The 23,802-nt window shown below is 36.2% G+C and overlaps 1 protein-coding gene and 1 long non-coding RNA gene across 11 annotated transcripts in view; one reads left to right on the top strand and one right to left on the bottom strand.

Annotated features, from left to right (window-relative positions):
• Positions 1 to 17,508, top strand: part of LOC119658636 (rho-associated protein kinase 2) — a 49,560-nt gene extending 32,052 nt beyond the window's left edge. For 4 of the 7 annotated variants that reach the window (XM_038066164.1, XM_038066163.1, XM_038066161.1 and 1 more), the window contains 3 exons: positions 4,200 to 4,309; positions 11,149 to 15,115; positions 16,174 to 17,508. In XM_038066164.1, coding sequence (XP_037922092.1) covers positions 4,200 to 4,309; positions 11,149 to 15,115; positions 16,174 to 16,222 — 4,126 coding nt within the window. In that variant the 3' untranslated portion in view covers positions 16,223 to 17,508. Of the gene's footprint in view, positions 1 to 4,199; positions 4,310 to 6,149; positions 6,728 to 11,148; positions 15,116 to 16,173 lie in introns of those variants that run through there. The other 3 variants (XM_038066167.1, XM_038066165.1, XM_038066166.1) reach the window with 2 other exon arrangements.
• LOC119658651 lies at positions 1,185 to 21,222 on the bottom strand. 4 transcript variants are annotated; one of them, XR_005250265.1, is made up of 3 exons: positions 20,819 to 21,222; positions 4,167 to 4,303; positions 1,185 to 1,504 (listed from the first exon to the last, which is right to left on the bottom strand). It is a non-coding gene; the product is annotated as an uncharacterized LOC119658651 (long non-coding RNA). The 4 variants fall into 4 exon arrangements; XR_005250264.1 differs by lacking the exon at positions 20,819 to 21,222 and adding an exon at positions 20,032 to 20,132; XR_005250267.1 differs by lacking the exon at positions 20,819 to 21,222 and adding an exon at positions 17,939 to 18,406.
• Between the last annotated feature and the right edge of the window lie 2,580 nt (positions 21,223 to 23,802).

Genomic DNA, 23,802 nt, shown 5'->3' with positions numbered 1-23,802 from the left:
GCCCTTGGAACCTGTGTGCGTGGATTTGCAAGACGTTGGTATCTGCATTTTTAGTTATATGGTCTCTTGCGAGTTGCCTCGCTCACCATTCAATTACGGAACTTTTGAATCAGATTCGATTCTTGAACGCCGGGCACTCAAACCTCTTAGAGTGCGTATTCTTATTCGTTGTAATTATAATTGAATTTGTCGGTTCATTCTTTGTTTCGTGTAGAACAAATAATAAACACAATTTCGAATATTTCTTCATTGTTTACATTACGTACATGGAATCAATGCAAAACACAAAGACAATTTAAAATCTGTCGTATTTTCGAAAATATCCACACCTTAAGCACTCGAAAAGCAAATATCGCTCTGGCAACTTTTTAAATCCCCGTCGAATGGCGATGTTATTGTTATTTACATTTGTTGTCATTTGCTTTGATATATTTTCTGGCCGAATATCAAAACATAACCTGTTCAGATCGCCCTCAAACCTGGGAAGAAATTGAAAATATCGTTTCCAAACTGTTCATGTCTAAAAAATTGACCCATTCAAAAGTATCCGAATTAGTTACAAAGTACCACCGCGGAAACTATCGAAAGTTGGACTGCGCAAGGGTTAAAAAGTGATCGGAGCAAAATTCCAATTTATCCAAGCAGAGCACTAGGTCCCCAGAATCCGCAGCAAGCAAAAGCATTCGGCAGAAATGCTTCGTATTCACAGCTTCTCAATCTGGGCAATGTCCGATGGCGGTAAACTGAAGCGGACCGGATAGACTGCTAACATCCAAGCGGATCCAGCCATCTGATCAGTTTCTGGACATGTCAAGTAGGAAATATTTGAGACAGTTTCAATTAAAACGCGCAAGCGACATTCGTTTGACATTTAAAGAAGCCATACTGGACTAGGCGGCGGAACAAAATTGTTTTATCGCAATCGGGAATTTCCCAGTTTGAGGGCCTGTGGTGTGCATTTCGAGTGGAATATGTTGCTTGCTACGAGTTCTGGGGGCCTAGTAGTTTGCTCGAATAAAATGAAATTTTGGCCAAGAAGCAAATTAGGAAAAATTTAACCCTGGTGTTGTGGAGTCCGATTTTCGAGAGTTCGTGATATTTTTGATTTAAACTCAACTAAGAGGGTGGACACGCTATTTTGTAAAGATGGAAAGGAAGTGCCATAACTAATAATAAAACACGCCTGCATTTGTATTATTTATTGATAAAAGATAGAATTACAATTATGAACATATTAAGATACAATGGAGAGCTTCGACTCCGCGAAGGATGCTTAACAAAATAAAGAAGGTTCCGACGCAGAAACTGCAAATAACTTCGAAATGAAGAATCGTCCATCGTAAACTGTAGTAGAGGTGCGAGATGAGCAAGAATCACAGTCTCAAAAGGACTGGAAGCTGTACTGATGTCTTCAACTAGCACAAGGTATATCGTTGATCTGGATCTTGAAGCCTTTTAAGCATAATCTCCTTTTCACGTTGACGAATGAGATACGATTGTTTTCCTGCAAATAAATAAAAGAGAATTTAATTAAATTGGATAGAAAGATTCAATATACGAGGGTTTGAAATTAGAGTTAAATGTAAGAAATTATATAGGAGAAAGCAAATTTGGGTTGTTCGAAACAAGTTTTGTTGAAGACGTTTCTAAATCGTACGCGCAACGTTGCGTTGTGCAATTGTATTTCCCATGCACTTAGCGCAATTTTGCTCAAACATTAGTTACAAGTTGGAAGCGGTATAAGTAACATGCCATTAAAATGCTGTTGCATCTATCTGTATTGTCGGGAGGGGTGGAGGAACAAGGGGGTGATCCCCTCTTGCGCATTGGGACGATAATTACTCTACCAGCTTATTTATGATTCGAAAATAGCCCCTCGAATTGCTAACCACACCCCGGAGAGTAAGAGTGTAAAAATATAGAAGGAAAAAAATGTCCGGCCTTTCCACTTCCGTTAAAGATACGGCACCCCGGAAAGGGGCTATTTTCGAATCATAAATAAGCTGGTAAAGTGATTTTCGCCCCATTGTGCAAGGGGGAGGGGGTTACAGAGGGGGCCACCCTCTTCTCTCTCCACCCCTCCCGACAACAATACAGATAGATGCAATAGCATTTTAATGACATCTTACTCATACCGCTTCCAACTTGTAACTAATGTTTTAACAAAATTTCACCAAGTGTATGGGAAATACAATTGCACAACGCAACGTTGCGTAAATTGTTTGCCGGCGTATGGGCCCTATCAAGTTCGTGAAGCGCCATTCTGATGGGAAACCCCCGAATCCATGACCTCTTCATAACTATTTCAATGATAGCGAACTGTGATTACATTTACCGTTGTGTCGATCTCGCCCGTCCATCTTGCTCAAATCACCTTCAACTACTTATGGTAATGCAGGTGATGCAAATTAGGAAAGATTGAATCTGGAAAATGAATTATTGCCAGTTTAGTAATAGAAAGTAGGTCTTTTTATAGCATCTCTGCAAATTCCGATTCGAACCCGCCAGATTTTCCTCTCAAGTAAGTGGCAAGAGAATTATACGAGCCCCCAAAAATGTCCCTTAATTCCACTAAAGTCCCTATTCTGGGGTGAAAAAAATTCTGGTCGAGGTAATATCAACCCCTTTCTCTCCCGATGTTGGTGGGCCAGTTTCTAGTATGTGTACTGATATTTTCCGAAGTTCCCTCAAGAACTTCAAGTGGAAATTGGAATTACTTCTCTAAAGAAACTTGAGTCAGAGAATTGATGTAAAGTGGCGTTTCTAGCGATGAACACTGCATGCTGCCCAGGAATTGGTCTGGCAGGGACAATGTGAATTATCAGTTTTTTTTTATAAACTGAAGAGGTTTAAGATTTGAATCAGCCAAAAATATGAACCATTACATGCAATGACTACAAAGTTTTTTAAGGGGGAAGCAGTGGGAAAATTTCATCAAGTTAATTCTTTATCAAAGCGATCTTGGGGGAGAGAGTCAATCCAAACTAGAACTATTTCATTCTCCGCAAGGGGATAGCAATGGAGTGATAGATGACGAGTTGACGCTTCACACAGCATTGATAGTTTGCGAATTATCGCAACAAGATTGAAATTGTTTGCTGATTTCGAATTTTAGTCAATTTAGCCATCTAAACGGGGCTATCTTCGATTCAGCCAACTCTAAAGATCCTTTGTCCGAACCTGGTCAAGAAAACAAAATATTCGTGATTTTAATTTTCATTCCTGGGGTTCTAGGCATATCTACATACTTTGAAGCTTACGAGTACTTTCGGAACTTCTTTTGGTAAGCAATTAGCCAAGTAAAGAAGATATATGGTTGCCAATTACCCATGAAATGGTTCGTAACGCATTGATAACACCTGCTGAAATATGTTCTAGCTCTCGCCAGGGCTTCCCGAGAAGCCATCTGCAACCATAAGAAAAATATGGGCATTGAGAGGGTTTTATCGGAAAAAGTTGAAGAACGGAACTCTCGGGCGATTCTGTCGATTTCGGGAGCATCTAAAAAAACCGCTTGTTTAAAGCACCAGCCCACAATTTAGAAGTGTATACAGCAATTGACTGAACTGCGTTTTTGGTAGCGAATAGTACCTAGCGGATTCGGAACCTCTGACATTGGCTATTAGTCGACTAATTGCGAACTGTCTCCAAGTCTTGTTAATGTGTACACTGGTTTAAAGCATGTATAAACATCCTCTTCTGAATATAACAAATTACCAATTGCCATCCACAAAAGTTCTTCTTCAAGAAAATTCAATTATGAGCAACTTTTAATTGCAATTAACAAAATGATGTTGATTTACCGCTAACAATTGCATTATCTACTGCATCGATGCAGATTCGTTGTATTCATGACCTCGTCATGTAAGTATTGCATCCACTACTTAACCCCACACTATTCCTGTCTAGAGAATTTAAGAATATGTTTTGGGATAGAAGGCACAATGTAGGAAAAGCGGAGACCAAAAATATATTGGTATACACCTTTGAAAATGTATTGAATGCTTAATTATTTTCTCCAGAGGAATGGTATGTACTCGTACGTATTTGTACCAAAGTTACTAATGCTGACAGTATGTTTGCGTGTGTGCGTGTGCAACTTTTTATCATAAGCTACTTACAAACCCTATTCTTCACTTTAATAAAATAGAAACTTGAAATCCTACCTGCATTACATTATCGATTTCTCCTCCTCACAGGTTAAATAGCAACTCGGGTGCTGGAGCAGCTTGGCGACATAGCTTTTCTCGTGATCTGGGCTCGGACATTGACTCGATGTTCTCCCGAACTGGAGCGACACTTCCTAGAGGTGAATATCATAGATTGAAAACTAAGTTTTTTTAAACAATGAAAGAGAAAATTTAAAGTAAAAACAATAGAGCGTGTGAAACATAGAGAGAAAGAGAGAGAGATGAAGAGCGAAAGAAGGAATTTTCAAAAAATAGATTTGCAGCTTTAACTTTTTTTTGTTTTTTCTTTGACCAGCTAAATTTGAGAGTTTTACTTCGTATAAATGTCTGTCCTATATTTTTGTTCCTTAATTTTTTTCTCTGGTTATTTTGAACTACGTATACATATACATAATTTCCGAGAGTTAGTTTTTTTTCATTTTGTGTCATTTTTTTCTTAATATACATACTAGTTTTTTTTCATCATTTTTGGATACATCAATGAATTGCAAAGAACTTTTTATCTAGCTGTTTAATGTTTTAATTGTCGTTAGCTCGTAGCTACACATTTGTTTACTTGATTGAACATGATGACGATTATTATGATATAGAGAGGGATTATCAATATCACTGTAGAGTTTTACATTGAGAAATATTTTATATACATATTAATCAACTTCAACTGTTGTTCATATGAAGCGAAATGGTATTTCGTATGTTTTTTCCGATACTGTGTTTTTGATGTACTCGTACATAATATAATTATCATACCTTTGCCAGAAAGTCTTTAGTTGTATATTGAAATGATGTTGGAACGAAATTATTCTAAATTATTTTAAATTTATTAACCAACAACCAGATTTCGTATTCAAAGTTTGAGATTTTAAACTTCTGAGAGGAAGAGATGAAATTGTTAAGTCAAGATTATTGTTTATGACGTAGAAGTAGAGAAAAAGAAAAACGGCTTATTTCATTCACCATTTTTATCCTAGAAAAACAACAAATTGATATTTTTAAAAATTTCAAGTGTTTTCAATATAAATACAAATAAAAATTTTACATAAATTCAAATTTTATCGTTTTAATTTTTTATATATTCTCTATCCTGTTTTCAATTGTACAATATTCTTAGTGGTAGAACGTTCGTTTAGAAGCCCCAGTTTGTATTTTGATTTTTAACATGAAACGAAAAGTTGAAGAAATACCGTTCATACAATATTATCTAAGACAATATGTTGTTTTTTCGCCTCTCACCCGAATAACACACTTCTTTCATTATAAACATTTTTACTCTTGAGATTACTCTATTCCGAAAGATTTATTTATGGCTCGTTTAATATTTTTATGCATGCCAAAGTTCGTTTTGTAACCTGGAAGTTAACTGTGTAGCTAATCAGGCTTTTTATTTTTGATTTTTCGGCTAATTATTATTTCTTTGTTTCGAGATACGAACCAAATTGTTATTTTCGTCTTCAATAATATTGTTGAAAAATGGAAATTGTACAAAAAGAAAAGTTTCTGAAAATTTCATTGAACTACACGCAGTTACAACTTTGAATACGAAAATGAAGTCAAATCGATGTTCCTAATTAGACAGATGATTGTGTATTGAACCTTAGTTGCAACTAGTTGATGTTAAATCCATTTTGATATATATATACATATTTTGAACTAATCATCTAATATTCTGCCTAACCAAACAATAATAAAATGTTCCTCAAACCTTGAAGAACCTAAAAATGAATTCAAAGTCAATCCATGTAAATCGGGAGCAACACAATTATTGGTTGGTTTAGACATTGCAAAACAATCTCAGCTACGTTTGCTCGGATATGATACATACGTCTATATATATGATGAATTTTTTGACTGTTAGTCCCAATCAATATTGTACTTTCATTTTTATTTCTCCATTTACTTTTCATTGTAAACTAAATTTTGATCGTTGCTTGTGGTTTATTTATTTTTTTATGCTTGCAGTGGGGTTACGCGTTACCTTATCGCATGCTCAAAAAAATCCCGCAGCCCCAAACATGCCAACAACAAGAACAACAATTAAAAAAATAGAAAAAAAAGAGGAGAACATATGATTAAATAGATAAAACATTACAATAGAATGGTAAATAATCATTTTAAAAGTATATTATTATATGCCTATGGGAAACAAGTCAGGTCAAAATTGAGGCACATTGAAAATGTATGTAAGAAAACTTGACCACAGCCAAAAACCTAGACAAAATACAAAAACCAACAACATAAAACATCCTAAAACAAACAATAAACTTGAAAACGAACTAATGTGCGCTCGATCTAACTACTACTATCAATATTACTACTCGTACTACTTCTACTGACCACTACTACCGTGAACAGTCATACAAAATCAATGTAAAGCACGTGAGTCGACCTTTTTTTAATCGAAATCTTATTGGATTTTCCTTTGTTTGTATTTATTTTATTATTTTTCATTGTTTTTATACTTAGTTTTATTTATGTTGAATGATTAAAAACATTTTACAATAATATAACATGCCGAAAAGAAGCTGCGTTTCATTTTTTGATTTACTTTATTTTAATTTTGGTTGTTGATTTTCAAAGTGTTTTGTGTATTTTATTTATATCAAGTGTGATGCATTCTACATGCTTGAGTTTGGATTTGGAAATCTTTTGCGGATTCTCAAAATACGCTTTGATTTTTTAACAACAAAGTAACATTCGTTCAATATTATCTGTGCATAGAAGGAGAAATTTTAACACCAAAACTAGGATGTGATTTTCAAACTTGGAAACCTCTCATTCAATTCAATTGTCTACCCTTCAGCTGGTCGGTATAGTTATGTACAAGGTCATGTATATATTTGTGAAGATATCACCACAAAATATTTGAAGATAAGGTTTATGGCACAACACGTTCAGTTCATTAACCCTTTGTAGTGTTACCAGCAGCTAGCCTGTAACTCAAAGACGGAGACTAAACTCTTCGTATGAGCAGACATCATACGATGATCGTGAAGCGTCACTGTTAAGATCTGCTTCGTCACATTGTGATACATAGTAAAGCACAGAATATATAGTAGATCCTGTTGAATAGTACACATTGTTCGCTTAGCCGTAGTCATGCCCTCAAAAATCCAACTTTGACATAATAGTCAGGTCATAGACCGAGCATAGGTGTTTTTGTTAAGGAGGTGAACATTTTCAAAAGACCCTGGCCTGGACACGCCAGTGTTGAGATTTTTAACCACCTGTTCTGTGGAACGGCAGCCGGGGCGGAGTTAACTCACTCTAACTGCATATATTTTCTTCTATAATATTTGCGGTGCTACCAACCGCATCCCAATCTTCCTGGCATGCCACCATTCTTCGCACTACAATTTTCATAAATTTGGAAAGTGAAAAGACCCGTTTTCCGGGTCGCAATTTGGATAATCAGGTAAAATTCCCAATTTAGAATTGTAATGGTACAAGTGGTAGGGACAGCGGGTAATGGAATATCAATTTGGAACGTGGAATGTCCACTCCCAATCCAAGCAGATATCCTTAGAACACTAAGCAGGATGATAAATAAACATAGATATCATGGCAATCCAGGAAACCAAAGTGTTGAGCGACTAACAAGAAATTTGCCAATAAGTGGACCAATGTGTGAGAGCGGATAATAAAACGTCCGGACATTATATGTATATTGCTTCAGCAGAAAAAAAGAAGATTCAATAAAAGAGGAATATTACATCCAGAAATAACATACGGCTCGTTACCATCCAGCGACATCAAAATTCCCCTATGTGACTTCAACGCGAAAATGATAAAAACCTTTCACATTGTGAGGCTACAGGAGGACAGGGTCTCTTCATGATGAAATAATAAAGAGTTTGACACTTTGTTCTACAGCAGGAATCTGAGAGTTACAGAGCCGGAAAAAAATTGCTGAAAGTTTTTAAAGTGATTTTGTGAATATATTTTTAATATCCATATATATGTGATTTGTATGATGTAGCATTTTTTAACGTAGAATAATGCATTATTTCAATTGATTGGCCGGAAAAAAAGCCCAAATTCTCCCAGTTTATTTATCGAGGATGTTCAAAGTAATTTTCCTAGTTTATCGTTGATATATCGCGTTATAAGAAAATAATTATCTGAAGGGCTGAAGCACATTATCATCAAGGCGGTATAAAAAGGCTCTAGTCTAAGAGTAGTTGCTAAGGAATTCGACGTCTCGTAGTCCGAGTCCGGTAGCGAACGCCCGTGATAAACTGAGGCTCACCAGAACCGCTTGTCCGTACCGTGCGAAAAGATCTGTTTATAGTGGGATCTTAATGTCGCGTCGTGAAATTTGATAATTACAAATTGACGAAAAATTGAAATTAGGGATTTGATTCTATATAAAGAATACTATAAGATCACATACAACATATAATATAAAAATTAAAAATGCATTCGTTCATTTTAAAAACTTTGAACACCTTTTTCCGACATTGTACATGCTTCCCACGCCGAAACATACACAGGAGGACATAGAACATGCGACCAAATGGTCGATTCCATAAATTAAATAATAACTTCAAAAATACATAAGAATTAAAAATCCGCTCAAATGAGATCACCAAGGACAGAATTTTCACATCAAACTACATATTGTAAAGACGCATTAGGAAACTTTCCAGGAAGCATAGAAAGGGGTCTCGTCGGTTGTGCACAAACACCTGACCTCGAAATAGCAGGAACTGAACAGGTGATTACCCTCCAATAAAGTTAAGAATGCATTATATAAGTTTTCAAAAAATAGAAAGCGCCAGTAGTGCTAACAACAAAGCTCTATGAGCTTCCTAATGATATCTGGGCGAAGGGGGGATCCACGTCAGAAGGCTGGCGGAAAAGCGTAATTTTCCCATATTTCAAAATAAGAAAAAAATGCGAAGATTCAATTGACAAAGCTGGATTCCTAGGATTTTCGAATTAAAGGATACAGTTCCACATGAAAAATGGAGGCGAATACTTCGAGAGGCCAGATTTTCTAGCACCATAGAAAGTCACAGGTGCTATCCAGCTGTGCGCATAGCTTTCCCAGCTTTGGTTAAGAAGTTCAATAACTTATTAACTGAATGCTTCTGACTACAAGAGGAAAACCAACTGGTTCTCAACTAAATGATGAACTTTTTCTCGTACCCCAGACAATATCTTTTATATATGTGGACACAAGAATCAGCAAACCCTTCCGTTGATACAATGATACACAAATTTAAGCACAAAGATTGTCATTTGAAAAGCAAATGATGTTGCATTAGCTATCCAGTAGAAGAAGAGGATAAATGTGGCCAAATATAGTGTAATTAACTCCCATATGCAGACGTTTGTATTAACAGTCATAACAGTCTTCCTACATGTCCCCTCAGACAATTTGTTTCAACGTCATTTACCCAACCAGTAATGATTTCATCATCTTTCATTTATTCCGGGACTTGTTCTAAGTTTCCTTTGACTGGGATTTCTTGTTGAAAGGTCCTGTCGTTCCCGACGAGGTTTATTTGCAAGGGTCAGGATTTGGTGCTTTTTGGAAAAATTCACGAAAACATATCTACAAGTGGATTATTTGCTACAAGTGGTTAAGTAAGTACATATTAGTAAGTGGGTTATATTTATCTGTAATTGGTCCACTACATTTATCACTCCTCTCGTCATTTCCCCTCAATTCGACAAAAGTATTGGGATTATAAGCAGCGCGCAATTTTAAATTATGTAAAATAATTATAGAATACCTGATTAGTTTATATATTACTGAAATATAAGGTCACGGGGAAAAGTTGCACGATTGGACATCGTTAAGTGTGAAGACATTTATTTAATCCATTGATTAGCGGAATTATCCCTTGAAAGTCAAGAGTATAAGTTTTTTTTAAGAGTCTTGCTCTTTGACAGGGTTCCTAGTTGCTTAGTTCTAGAGTGGGCAAAAGATCTAGTAGGAGGTCTCCATTTTAACCTGCACCAATGCCATTCAAACTTTTGTCGCATTATACCCACTGGTTACTTAATAGAATAAAAAATGGAGAAACGGACAGAAACCAATTAAACAAATATAGGCACTTCTCGCACATTTTAAAACATTGATCTGTGAAACGATGTGATAAAACTGCTACTAATAGCAGTCGTCAAGGAAATCTTTGTTCTAAAATTTGTAGCGATAATAACGGATCTGAAAGTTGATGGAAGTTTTGTAAACATTACAGCATCAAGGCTGCTGGTGGCTCGATAAAAACTTATTTAAATAAAAAAACATCTACTTTTAATCCAGCCTCTTCTATAGATTTTACTTTAATCCAAAGGTACAGTTCATGAGGATGTATTAAGCTATGCTTATATGTATACGTCCATATGGTGGCATACCCCCAAAACAAGGAGAACTATCCAAGTTATGCATTTGAATTATTGATAAAGCAGTTGGAAGAATCATACGATAAACGCTTGGCAAGAAATATAAATCCCCGAAAGTTTCCCTATTTCGTTTATAGGAAATCTTACTTTCGTACAACAATTTTGTAATTTACCTCTAAGAAATCCTTGCTTTTGTTGGATCCTTACTCCAACTAACTCTGTAACTTTTGATCCAAAACCATTTTTTATTTTATCCAACAAGGATTAATTATAACACAAAAGATGTCTTCCTTGTTAGTAATAGATGGGAAAGCAATCGATTGACAAATTAACTTGCCATAATCAATCATTACTCACAGAGACGACCAAGCATTTAGTCTGTATTATTGCTTTCATTAGTTCGTTATTCTTTTTCAATTGGCTATAATGATAATACCACACTGGTCCTATTATCCAGGGATTCTTTAAGGTAAGTACAATTCCACTTTTTTATTCATTACTTACACAACATCTTCGATCGCTTTGTAAGATTTATCTTTTGAGACGCATCATTACTTACAATCACTTCCATCTATGAAAATCCCCATATACATTGTATTTTTTCCAGGTTCGAAAAAAGATAAAAGCCAACAAAAATCATCCCTTACATCATCATCATCATCCAAAAGTAAAGAAAAGGATATTGCTCTCGACTTGGCCGATTTGGATCTATCACGCCTTCGTCTTACAAAAAAAGATCTTGAAACTCTATCAACAATTACTCCAAATTTACCAAAGTGCTTCCAAGAACAACTTCTAGCGAAACTTCCGCCGACACAAGCTCGTAAATTGTCACGTACGCTATCAATGCAAAACAACTCCGAATCAGGAACAGCAGGATCTAGTCGGGTTTATAAAAGAAGTTTAAGTGGTGGCCGCGAAATGTCAGAGAAACCTGGCAGCGGGTCATCAGAAAATCGTAGCACCTGTGAAAAGGATCATATTAAAGACTCCACTGAGCGCTCGGAAATGTCTAGTAGTAGTTACGAACGATCATTGGACAATCGAAGAGGTAGCATGGGTAGGGAAAGGTATGGATATGAAGCTGCGGCTGCGAAATCGAGAAGTTCGAGCACATGCAAAAGTGGCGACGACTACAGTAGATCGCTCTGTTCTTCTTATACCAGCGATGTTAGTGATCGGTATAAATACTATTCACCATATCTTACAAAAAGGTCAAATTTGGAACGACCAGTTTCGCCATATTTCGACAAGGAGAGCGACATTGATCGATCGATTTCGCCGTACAAGTACTACGAAGGTAGCTCTTCTCCCCGCAATTCTTGCTTTAGTCCCGTCAAGGACGTATATGGTCGGCCCCCAAGTGGCTGTTTATCTCCGCCGCCAGTTCTGAACGACGGTTCTTTGCGACGCAGATCTTCTCAGAGGCGTGTGTCCCGCTTTCTAAGACCTGACTTTTTCGAAGCTCCACTTAATGAAGAAAATGCCTATTTGAGAGAGAAGAAATTGCGCGAGAGGGAAACGCAAAATGTCCTCCGAGAAATTCGTGAGAAAAGTCGAGATCGTAGTAAGGACCGAAGAAATCACAGCGTTGAAAGATTGCTAAGTAATGATGATAAATTAGAAAATATTGAACGTCCATTAAGTATTCGACATGTGCGTAATAAAAGTGTAGACAGATTTATAGAAACAGCTTCTAAGGAAAGTGATGATCTCTTGCAACGCAGACGACGAAGTGTTTCTCGACCAAGGGAAATCGTGGATGAAAACGTTAGTAATCAAATTTTACAATCAAAACAGTCAACTCGAGTTGCCCAAGAAAACGTTCCAAACGAGGAACTTACCGAACAACGAAGAAGGCGAAGTATTTCTAGAACAAAGGAGTCAACTGAACGCATGCCGGTAGAACGCTTTGATGCTAGTGATATTGCTAGTAAAATCCTAGAAGAACTCCAAAATATATCTTTAAATACCAAGACTAATAATATACCAAAAGAAATCAATTTATCCAATGAAAATCGACCGACAATAATAGATGATAGTCCGAAAGATAAGCTCGTTAAAGTCAAGAAAGTTAAACCGAAAGATTCTTCTTTAAAGAAAGAAAAGAAACTCTCGACTACCAGCTCTTCCGAGAAACAGATCGATTCTAAAGCTTCTAGCGAGGAAAAAGTCAAGAAAGAATCTAAACTGATCAGACCTAAATCATATCCCATCAAAGAGCCTGAGAAAGGTTTATCTGTAAGTTGTGTTAAGTTTGAAGAATCCAGTCCTTCACCTCCAGAAAAAAGTGAATCTCCGAAAGAAATTAAATCTTCAGGTGAGGATAAGGATAAGAGCCGTATAATTCGTCCGAAAAGTTATCCGAACTCGAAAATCACACCGCCGAAGGATTTCAAAAAGTTCAGCCGTAGTGGAATGGGGATTTCAGCTGTGATGGAAAAACTTATGGAAAAAGCGGAAAAGCCTAGTAATGGAGCTGCTGTAAAAAAAGTTGCATCAAAATCAAGTAGTTCTGAAGACAGACAATCAGCAGGTAAATCCAGCGACTCCCCAACTATTACTGAACAAAAACCAGTAAAGAAGGTAGTAAAGAAAAAAGTGGTGAAATCCGATTCAAAGCAGAGCCCTGGAGAAAAGGCAACGTCGACTGATCCTGGTACAAGTGGTACTGACGAAACACCCAAGAAAGATAAATCACCGGAAAAGAAGGTTAGTAAGGGATTGCTCTATGCAATTGGTCAGAAATTTAAAAATCTTCAGGAGAATGCCAAGAACAGGGAAAAAAAATTAGCAGCGTCTACTACAATATCAACTGTCGAAGCTGATGCCGCAGAAACAAGTCCAAAAGAGGCTGATGTCTCCGTTACAGTTGTTTTGAAAAAGAAGAAATCAAAGTCAAATGTAACTGCAGAACCAATATCTCCTGAAAAAGAGGTTGGAAAGATCCCTTCACAAAAAGTAGAAGAAAAAACGATAAAGCCAGACAAGCGTTCAAGAATTGATGCTATGATTCGTTCATTACGTGAAAGATCAGTTCCGCGTGCACCTGTAATGACTGAATCAGGATTAATTAAACGAGCTGTTAGTGTAGAAGATGTTTCTGGCGCATTCAATAAATGCGGAGTAAATAAAGTGCTCGGCTTATTTAAAAAATATGAAAAAGACGGAGTTGAGAGGAAAGTTATGAATGCTCGATCTACCAGCAACATTGAAAGACATATTGCCAATGCTTTCGTGCACAAGGAACGGCCGAAATCGAGTGGTTTCATGGGAAAACTGAAACGAAATTCAGGTGGTTCTACTAGTACAGATACTACCAGGGAAAATATTCTCCACGAGCCAGAAGTAGTTGCAGACTTGATTAAAAATAATGTTCCATCACAGCCTGTGGCTCAAATAATTACTTCCTCAAAAGAGCCATGTCAAGACTGTATTCAAGAGCTTAGCATGGAGCCTCGTAAACGGAACACCATGAAAAATGATATTGAAGATCAGGAGAAATCAAAGGAAAAACGGAAAGGATTATTGTTAGATTTTTCGAAACTGGATAATCTTAATAGCAAATCTAGAATTAATAATAATCTATCGAACAACTACAATTCTTTATCCTTCGGAACTTTAAACAACAACAATAGCTTCATTGGTAATAATTGCGAAATCAATCAAAATACTCTTCTTACGCCTTCCAACGAAAATATGACAAATTATTCATCGAGCTCAAAAAGCCCTCAGGATGACTGCCCCTCTTCGAGTACATTCCTATCTCCAAGCGAAGAGCCTGAACTATGCTTTGATAACTGGTCCGTCTGTTCCGAAGACAACTATGGAGTCTCTACGCCGTCACCAACAGTATCGCGTTTATCTCGAACTTCACAACTCTCATCACCTGTTTCTCTTGATGCAAATAATCCTGAAAGTGTTATTGATCGAATTAAGCGCCGCAGCTTCTACACCAGGTTTAACGAAAAAAAGCCAAAAAGGCAGAGCAATATTGTTGGACCGGGTGCTCGTGATTACTATCGTGAATCAGCCGCGAAGCTCCGGTCTCGCCCGCCCGATCGAATATCCTCACCTGAAATTGATAATGCTACCAATACCACACCAGAATATCTAAGACCTCTTAAACTAAGCACAAATATATCCGATTTGAAACCACCTTTAGTGCAGGTGCGACGCAGGTATGATGATGACATCAAACATATAAATCCGACTAGCACTACTGATTTTCTGAAGCCAAGCCGATCAACGTACAATGACATGTTGCCACCGATGAATTCAATTAGTAAAAGATATGGAGAAACAGATCACATTCGTCGTTATGAACCATCATATGCATCCAGTCTCTACAATACTTATAGTCCGAAACGTCGTTCATCTTTCACTTCAAATGGATATGTCCCAGTGTCATCATCGACTACCACAACATCGTCGGATCGAATGAATAATATCGAAGGCTATGCAACGCTCGGAAGACTAATGAATTCAACACAGAACACTGCCAAATCACCATCAGTTGGTGCCTTTAGACGGGATCATCAACGAACTGCATCCGATTTTGGAAACCTTCCTAAGTTGTTTTCTTCACTTTATTTTAAAAAATAGTTTAATATTCACCCAGTATTGAATTTGAAAAGGTAAATTAAATTGACTACCCTGATTAAAAAGTTCCCAAGCTGCCAATTCGCGGATGTCACACATTATCCGGGAATTTTTAGAATTCAAGCATTCAAAATTTTCCAAGTGAATTCCGGAAAATTCGATCTTGTTTCTTTTCCAAGCTGTAACTTACATACATGAATAGATGAGTACTTTGAAAGTTTCTGAATGATCGCTACAGTTACATTTATTCAGAGGAGTGTGGGATTGTGAAGTTGACGAAACCTTCTGTGGAGATTGCAAAGTTGGTGGGCAATTCAAATCTTCATGAAATTACAAAAAAAATTTTTGCAAGAGACAAAGGACACTTTATGATATATGATAGGGTAGACATGAACCGCATGTGCGATCCTATCCTACAAGCTTGATGGACTGTAGATGCATCTAAATAGGTCGCAGATGTTGCGACATTTATATCTGCTCAATTGGCACAGATTTTTAGTTCGATTTCAACATCAAAGGATGTAAATAAAAGTTTCCCTCTTTCCCCGATGAATTTCTATCGGACTTCAACAACTAGGAACCACTGAACTTCAGATACACTTAAACATCCAATGGGAAGTTGAGATTACCGTGGTCTTTGACAACCGATTGCAGTATTTAACGCAACTGCAATCATATCGCTCTTTGATTATTGTGTCCAAAAGTTACCAACTACAGCAACTCACTCAGTTTTAAGGGTTCCATCATGAAAGTGGAAACGAGGAGACTTTATCGTAGATCTGTGGACAGATCATATCCACCGACTCCAACCATATGGGTTTCGTCTCATACTGGATAGCAATTCTCTAGAGTTCCACCACTCATATTAAACCTATCATTTAATATAGAAAAATCAAGACGCACTGGAGCTTGAAGTATATTAAAAATAATCAAATCTTATAAACGAGATACTGGGTGAATATTTATTCAAAATATTCTATTTAAAAATTCCAATTTGCAGCCGTATATTAAAATACTAATTTCCTTACAGATCCAATATCAATCTCCGTAACTCATCACGAAGTCCCACGAATATTTGATCCACCGTTACAACCTCCACCAAAACAATAAACACCACCTCCACTACAGCCACTATCATAAAAACAACAAATAGCATTTCAGCCACAAAACCAAACTCAGCATTAGAGACAACATCAGCATCATCTAAACAACAGCAATTTTGTATTTTATGCTACTATTTAAAGAGATCATCGAATGAAACGAAATTGAAGGATAAGAAAAGAATACAGTAGACTGAAATCACTAATATAAATGGAAGCGGAAACGAAGAAAAGTTAAATGAATAAGTTGTTTTAATGAATGATATTTGTTTTCTACGAAAACCGACGATAAATTGACGAATGTGAAAAAAGGAAGAATTTTGTAACATGTAGTAGTAGTAGTGTACCAGGATAGCCAAGATACAAATCGGAGAAATTGAGAAAAGTGCAGTCCAGTCAAATTAGTTTAACGAGATGATGATGATGAATTATACGTAAATTTTTAATTATATTCGTAGTTATGTCTATAGACTATTTTATACAAATCTGAAGGACTCTGGTAGAAAAACTGATATCATGGATCTAGAAAGTGAACCTTTTGGGATAAATTTTAACCAAAGAACTAGTCTCGTCCGTGCGGTTTTTCAGTTCATCAAATCAACTATCAAGTTATTACCAAATCAATTTATATTATAGTGCCTTCACTCCTCACACAGGGGACATGCATACATTTTTTTACTTCACTTATAGAATGGCTTAATCAATTTTCGAACGTTTCTTCAACTGTAGAATAGAAATTCTCGCTTTGGCGGGAAGAGAGGAAACTGCGTTTCTATCTAATCTAAGAATTTCTTAAAGGATATTTTTTTAGATATTTATCGTGAACAGAAATCCACTTCATGCCATATATTAAAGTATAAATGAGTAATAAATTCTACGCTTTCGATTTTAATACAATTCTTCTAAATTTCTATTACAATTTGCCTGAATGATACCAAATTCAATAGACAAAAAAAAAACTTTGAAAAAAATGTATAAACTAAATTGAACGGAGTTTTGCAAATGTCTGAGCTAATATTATTTTATATTCAAATTTGTTAAAGTTGTGAGAATAAGACGCGAAGAAATTTACTGAAATAGGATTCTGAAAAATATGTGGAATGATATCGAAATTTAATGCTAAGTTAAATCGTATCCAACATTTTATTTGTTAAGTTATTAAAATTTATTTCTATATACTTTTGTTCGCTAGTAAATATTTTTAATATTATACAAGACATTATGATGATGTACTTTTTTGCCACTAAAATCTTTTATAGCTTCAAGCGATTTTTATTTATGAGTTCCATTTTGTAGTATTTATGGTTTTTTAGTTCGTTCACTAAGGTTATTAGATTTGTTTCATGAACGAATTGAATATTGATACTTTATCTACATGAGACGGGCGGATCAACCTCGTCCCTAAGTGCATACTACATCGACTATGTGTCATGGGTCATTATCTTGATGACAAATCTGCTTTCGGTAAGCTTTCTTTCGTCTAGCCCATCCCGGATACCATGTGTGTAGAGGTTAAAAAGTTGAATTTCATTGAGCGATGGATCTCAACAAAGCATGAAGAACTATCTCAAAAATCCAACTACACGGGCAGGGCCGTAGAGGTAAAATCCGAGCCCGAGGTGAAAATAATGCGAGTCTTCTCTTAATATTAATTTTTTCATTGAAATTTCTATTCCGGACCTATACCAATCTCACCTCGACGTGCCTGGACACAAACAATTTTCTGAGGAAAGATTGTAACAATCCGAAAAGGCAGAAATGATATTCACTCTTGCAACTAGCAAATGGTAACTATGCCGATACTGAAAAATATGCTGCTCTCGTAATTCACTTGGAAAATGCTTTGCTGTTATTTTTAAACATTCCACCATGAACAATTTACGCCGATATTTAATTATGATTTAAATTACGAATGCTCGAGCTTGTCCAATTGTTTGCTGTTTTCAATTTGGTATTTCGAAAAACGGTCAAAATGAGTTCTGCTGACTATGATCATTTCATAAGCTAACAGGAACAAAAAAACAGCTAGGCAATCAATGGGAAACAATCGTGGACTAAAGGCACAACAAATTCATGCAGCAGGATGTTTGGCAATCAAAACGTCCGAACTCCCGAAACTTAATAAAATCAAAAGGAGGACACTGATAGATCTAATAACCGATCACTGTCCTCTATGGATGCATTATGGTGCTATCCTACATAAGTTACCTATCCATCCATCAATCCAAGCCCTTACTTTCGTTCTAAACTATCAAACCTGTTTTTTTTTTCAGAAAGAGTGGCTTCAAAAGTGCTGACTCGAGTACTTGCCATTTTCTACTTAGTAATTTATAATAATAATGTATGGTTAGAGCGCTAGGGTTTTGCAGCCGAAGGATGCAGTTCAAATCTCACAGGTGTTAAAGGGATTTGCATCTTGGCCGGATGTCGAATACCGGTCGACTCAACTGCAAATGCGTATCTGAGTCAAATCAGGGAAAGAAAACTACATACAGGAGTAGCAAATCGAGTTTCTAGGTAACACGGACTATGATGTCGTATATGCCGGTTAGGTGTGAGGTAGCTAACTGGCGCGTGTATCATAACGATTATAATTATTAATTTAGTCCTATGAACATTGAATTATTATAAGATATAAATGAATCCAATCGAACCCCGCGGGAACTTACAGGTGTCATTTATAAGAGGTGCCCCTTGAAATTACCTTCACAACAAAACATGTACAAATTATTCTGAAAAGTAGCATCTATCAAATTTGAACTTTGACGAATATTGTAAAAGGATATTTATTGCTGTTCATCAGAATTCGCTTGCTTATCAATATTGAGAGATAAGCATTCCCATATGTTAACCTTTCATTTGTTGATTTGCAAATAAGCGTTCCGATAGTATCGTTACTTTCTGTAGAAATCTAAAACTTTCATTGCCTTCAGACAGAACGATTATAACCTACACTATCTGGCTAACTGTGGACTTCATTATAGCGATAATATTATGAAGCTACAGAAAATCAAAGTTGCGTTGTTTTATACATCCCTACAATAGCAAGGTGTTATTTCCAGGATACATCTCCTCCAAGCACTTCGATCCTTGGGCCACGTCCTCAGCTTTCGTTAGCCCCCTCCACTGAGTTTTCTCATAATTTACGTGGCTTCGCCCTGGCCTTAGGCCTTGTCTTCGAATATCTTTTTAGATATTCGCTCGCTGGCCATTCGATAAATCTGAGGCGCCCATTGCAATATTCGCAGCCAAGCCCAAGGACTAGATACTAAAATATATCTAAATTCAGACTCGAAAGCTTTTTGTACCTCCTTGGAGAGCAGGAAACGATTGAAGCTTGTTCAACAAGAAAGCAACGAAGCCTTTTATATTTGAAGTCTCAAGCAGACTCCCCTATTATTGAAATCGTTTACATAAAAACAAACTAGGAAGAAATAGCCAGAAATCTTGTAAACTAATTTGGCTGGACCACTTGGCTATAGATAGAATTCGTTCTTATGAATTATGTGATTCGATTCTTTTCGAGACAATTTTTTGACGGAGTAAACAGGATTAAGAGTAGTTAAGATTTCAAATGAAGTGATAAGCGTCAAGTCAATTTTTAAGCGAAACGAATGAAAATAATATTGCTTTGGGGTGATCAGATTTTAAGTTCGTTTTTCAAAACCAAAAATCAAAATTTTTAGTCGACAAATTAACACAAGTTTAATATTGCTTGTTGGGCCTGACACTGAAAACATAATTTTAAGAAGATTTTGTTTTCGTAATGACTATGAAATCATCGCTACCTTTTATCATATTTTATCATTCATTTCAAACTTCATTGAAAACTCTTTTGCAAAAAATAATCAAGGAGTACTATAACGCACAAGAATATGTTTCAACAAATCACTAGAGTAGATTTTTCGAGATAACATTACACAACGGCCGCTTCATTTAGAAATAACAATCAAAGGAAATGAAGGATTTGATAAACAGAAAAAAGTCACGATCGGCCATACTGGAAGTCTTTAACGATAAGTTAGTACTGATTTAAATTCAAATATGCATGTTAACGTATTCGTAGCAAAAATCTTAGAAAACTGTGCGTAGAAGTATTTGCCAGTTTACAGTTTGTTGGGCATTCCAGGTGTTTACTCAACTAACTATTATTCCTTAGAAGGTAACTAGTTGCAATTGACTATTTTCACAAATTTTAGATTTTTTCACGTATGTGTGGATTGTTCTTTGTTATACTTCGGAGAGACACTGTTAAGTATTTTCACAATATTCACTGCAGCTTCATTTTTCACGTAAACAATTTTAAGTTTTTCATATTTTATATACTTTATGAATATTTCTAGGTGAAATTATTAAATTTTTTTGTATGGATTGCAATAAATTCCAATTGAATGTTAACATTTGAGTAAAATTTATAAGATGACCTAAATATAATAGCGCAATTGAAATACGGAATTTTTAGGGATTAGAGATTAAAAGCCGTTTAAATATAAAAAGTGAATTTGTTATGTAAGAAACGGAAAATTGATAATAATATTAAATTATAATCATAATAACGGAATATATAATCAAAACCTGAACTTCATAACCACGAAATACTTGAACTTTAAGAAAATAGAAAACTTTGCAATGTCAAAGCCATTTGTTTTGACAAACATTCATTTTGACGATATATATTGCTATGTTTTAATATTTTCAGTGGAACTGTTTTTTAATATAAGATGTACGAGAATCATTATTAAAAAACCAACGAAATGTTGGACGTTGTTGCAATCGTTGAATTGAGAGAAGTCCATATGGAAAATTTTTATCGAAAAACCGGTTTTAGTTTTAAGTCACAAAACTGAATAATAATAAGTGGAGAACGTATACAATAAAATTGAGATGAAAACCAGTGATACTGGAATAAAAATGGATTTGTTTAATTAATCCTTTATCTTCGCTCTGAAATAACGAACAAAATCCTGCTCCATTTTTCAGGTAGTGAGATCCAAACTAAATCGCACAATCTGAACCCCACGACGAAGGCAACTAGACTCAAAAGAGAGGATTTACCTACCAAGATCATTTTTGATTTCACAAAAGTCAGGATCCTAAACCTAAATTCTCAAAATGTACCAACTAGGGCACATATTAAAATCATTTACGTTTAGTAAGAAAAGGTTCTTAACATGCGACCATAAAGGTATCGTGCAATACACGTGGACAGAAGTGAAATGCACTCTACAATGCAAAATGTTTCAATTGGAGTCGCTAAAAAAACTCTACAGGGTTGTTGTAAGGCATTTTAAGGATGTGTATAACGCAAACTTCTGGGTTCTTATAAAGAAATCAACTTTTATAAATAAAGAGTTGGTCTGGAGTTGCTTGTATATGGTTTTAACCGTGATCACATCATTATTACCATGAATACTGTAACTGTAAACTGTCAGGGAATACGAATATTCAAGAGCAAATCAATAGCTCTCCATTCCGACAACGGGAGAGCACTGTACCAAAAGTGATTCGAAATTCGAAAAGTTACAAAAACCTCTATTAAAAAAACGTTCCTCTTCACACATAGACTATAGCATGCATCAACACGCCAGCGAGATTAACAAACCTATTATTAAGGGTTCTATTAGCTAAATATACAATCAGGACCAGGAACTGTGGCCCAACATCAAAAGACAACAAACATTTATTCGATTATAGGAACTTCCGTCGCATAGCCCTTAGCAGCATTGGCAAAATAATGAACGGTATGATAAAAGTTAGACTTAACACATTTGTTAAGGACTTCCAGCTATTTCCGGATAGGTACAGACCTACAGAATATTCACGTCAACCTGATACAGTCCCAATTCATTGAATTTTTTTATAATACTTTAGAAATTTTATCTGTGACATTCTAGAAATGTGGATTTTCTTAACTAAAGTAATTCTGCGTGGTAACCATAACGGTAATAAAAGAAATAAACGCATCAAGAAAAACCCTTCTCCGGGGGACAGTTTTAATATCTGCTTTTTGCGTTTACCTGCTCTTTGGATTTTCAAAAAGGTATTGAAGCTAATTAATTAAAATGCCCACTGTAAATATTTGAAGAGTAATTATTGGTAATTTGCTGAACAGTTGTGTGAAGTTGGAGGTACAGAAAAGACAGAAGTGTTCAATTTGCCAGAGTCAATTATTTCTGGAACTCGGTAAAATTTCGAGGTGGGACGATGTAAAGACATTAGTCCTGAAAAAAGAAGTGCGGCGTTGGCTCCATTGAGTAGCATCGTGTTTTCCTTTCGAGACATGGCAAGGAGGGAAAAGGTCTCTCATCAAATAGCAAGCAGAATCAGCAGGATGAACATCAATAATAAAGGATAATTCCGCAATAAACGCAAAGTTACCGCGGTAAAAGAGGAAGGACAGCCTTGCGAAGAGCGTTTTTATACTTTGAAGGCTCTGCATGAGGGAGGTGGGGAAATGCACATTTCGGAAATGACATTGAGGAGAAGGCCATATGGAGGAAATCTTAGATGGAGAAGACGGCAAAAATGCCAAAGCTAACCGTCAAAATGAGAAGAGCCGGACTGGAGTTTGCAAGGCGCTAAAGGCGTTAAGAAGTTGAAGAATAGAAAAAGCTAATTGCCATTTGATTTGAATATTATTGCTTATTTTTTTCTTAAAAGCAGGTTTTTTCTTTTGCTACATTTAGCAACGAATGTAAGCTGTAACCGGTAACAGAATCGCCAATATGTTCGAAGAAAACCATCAGAGTGATTTAACGAATGTTGCGTTGTGGCGTGGATAAAAAATTCACCAGCAACGACGCTATGATCTGCCGATGGACCTGTATATTTCGTGAAAGGAATACTATAACAGGCAGTCACTGTCGACATTTTGGCCCCTTGTTTTGTAATTATCTGAGACACTGCGGATTTCCTAATCTACATATGCAGGATGGTACACCCTGTGGCCTTTCGTGCCAGATCCTCCCTTAATTTGTTTAATACGTACCCGGCCCGGCAATTCCACCGATCTTAACCCCATGGAAAATATTTGGAGCCTATGAAATCGAAAGTTTTTAGGAATTAAAACTCAACACCGTTTCCGTCTCTAGTAGTGGTTTTTTGTTCCACATTCGACCATATTTCGGGAACAACTTGTTCCCTTCTTCAGAGCCGGCTGTATACTTTTAGTTCGCTCCCCTCCTAGTGTTAGTGTTCACCTTTATATTACTAGTAGATCTCAGGAAGACCCTGGCAACAATTAAAAACTGAATCAGTCACCATAATCTTCTCTGACCGTTCAAATTCAAATTCGTGCGAGAATTGTTGGGCTCCGATTTGACTGGTAAAATCAGCGGAGCAATCCTCTCTGTTCGTTCGTGAAGAGCAGGCAATTTCGAACAAATTTCACGAAACAGCGCCTTTCTTTGCAAGCATTTTCACGAACTATTCAGCGAATAGTGGTTTATCAAAATCAACCTCAAACTGACGATTACAGAGACAATAAGTAGTTTTTGACAAATTCTTATTATAATAAACTTTACATCTACAAAATCGGAGCCGTGGACTCAGGAAACTGT

This window comes from Hermetia illucens, chromosome 6 (assembly GCF_905115235.1).
Source record: "Hermetia illucens chromosome 6, iHerIll2.2.curated.20191125, whole genome shotgun sequence".
NCBI lineage: Eukaryota > Metazoa > Arthropoda > Insecta > Diptera > Stratiomyidae > Hermetia > Hermetia illucens.
The sequence above is the reverse complement of the archived record's forward strand: the minus strand, read 5'-3'. Positions and strand labels throughout refer to the sequence as shown.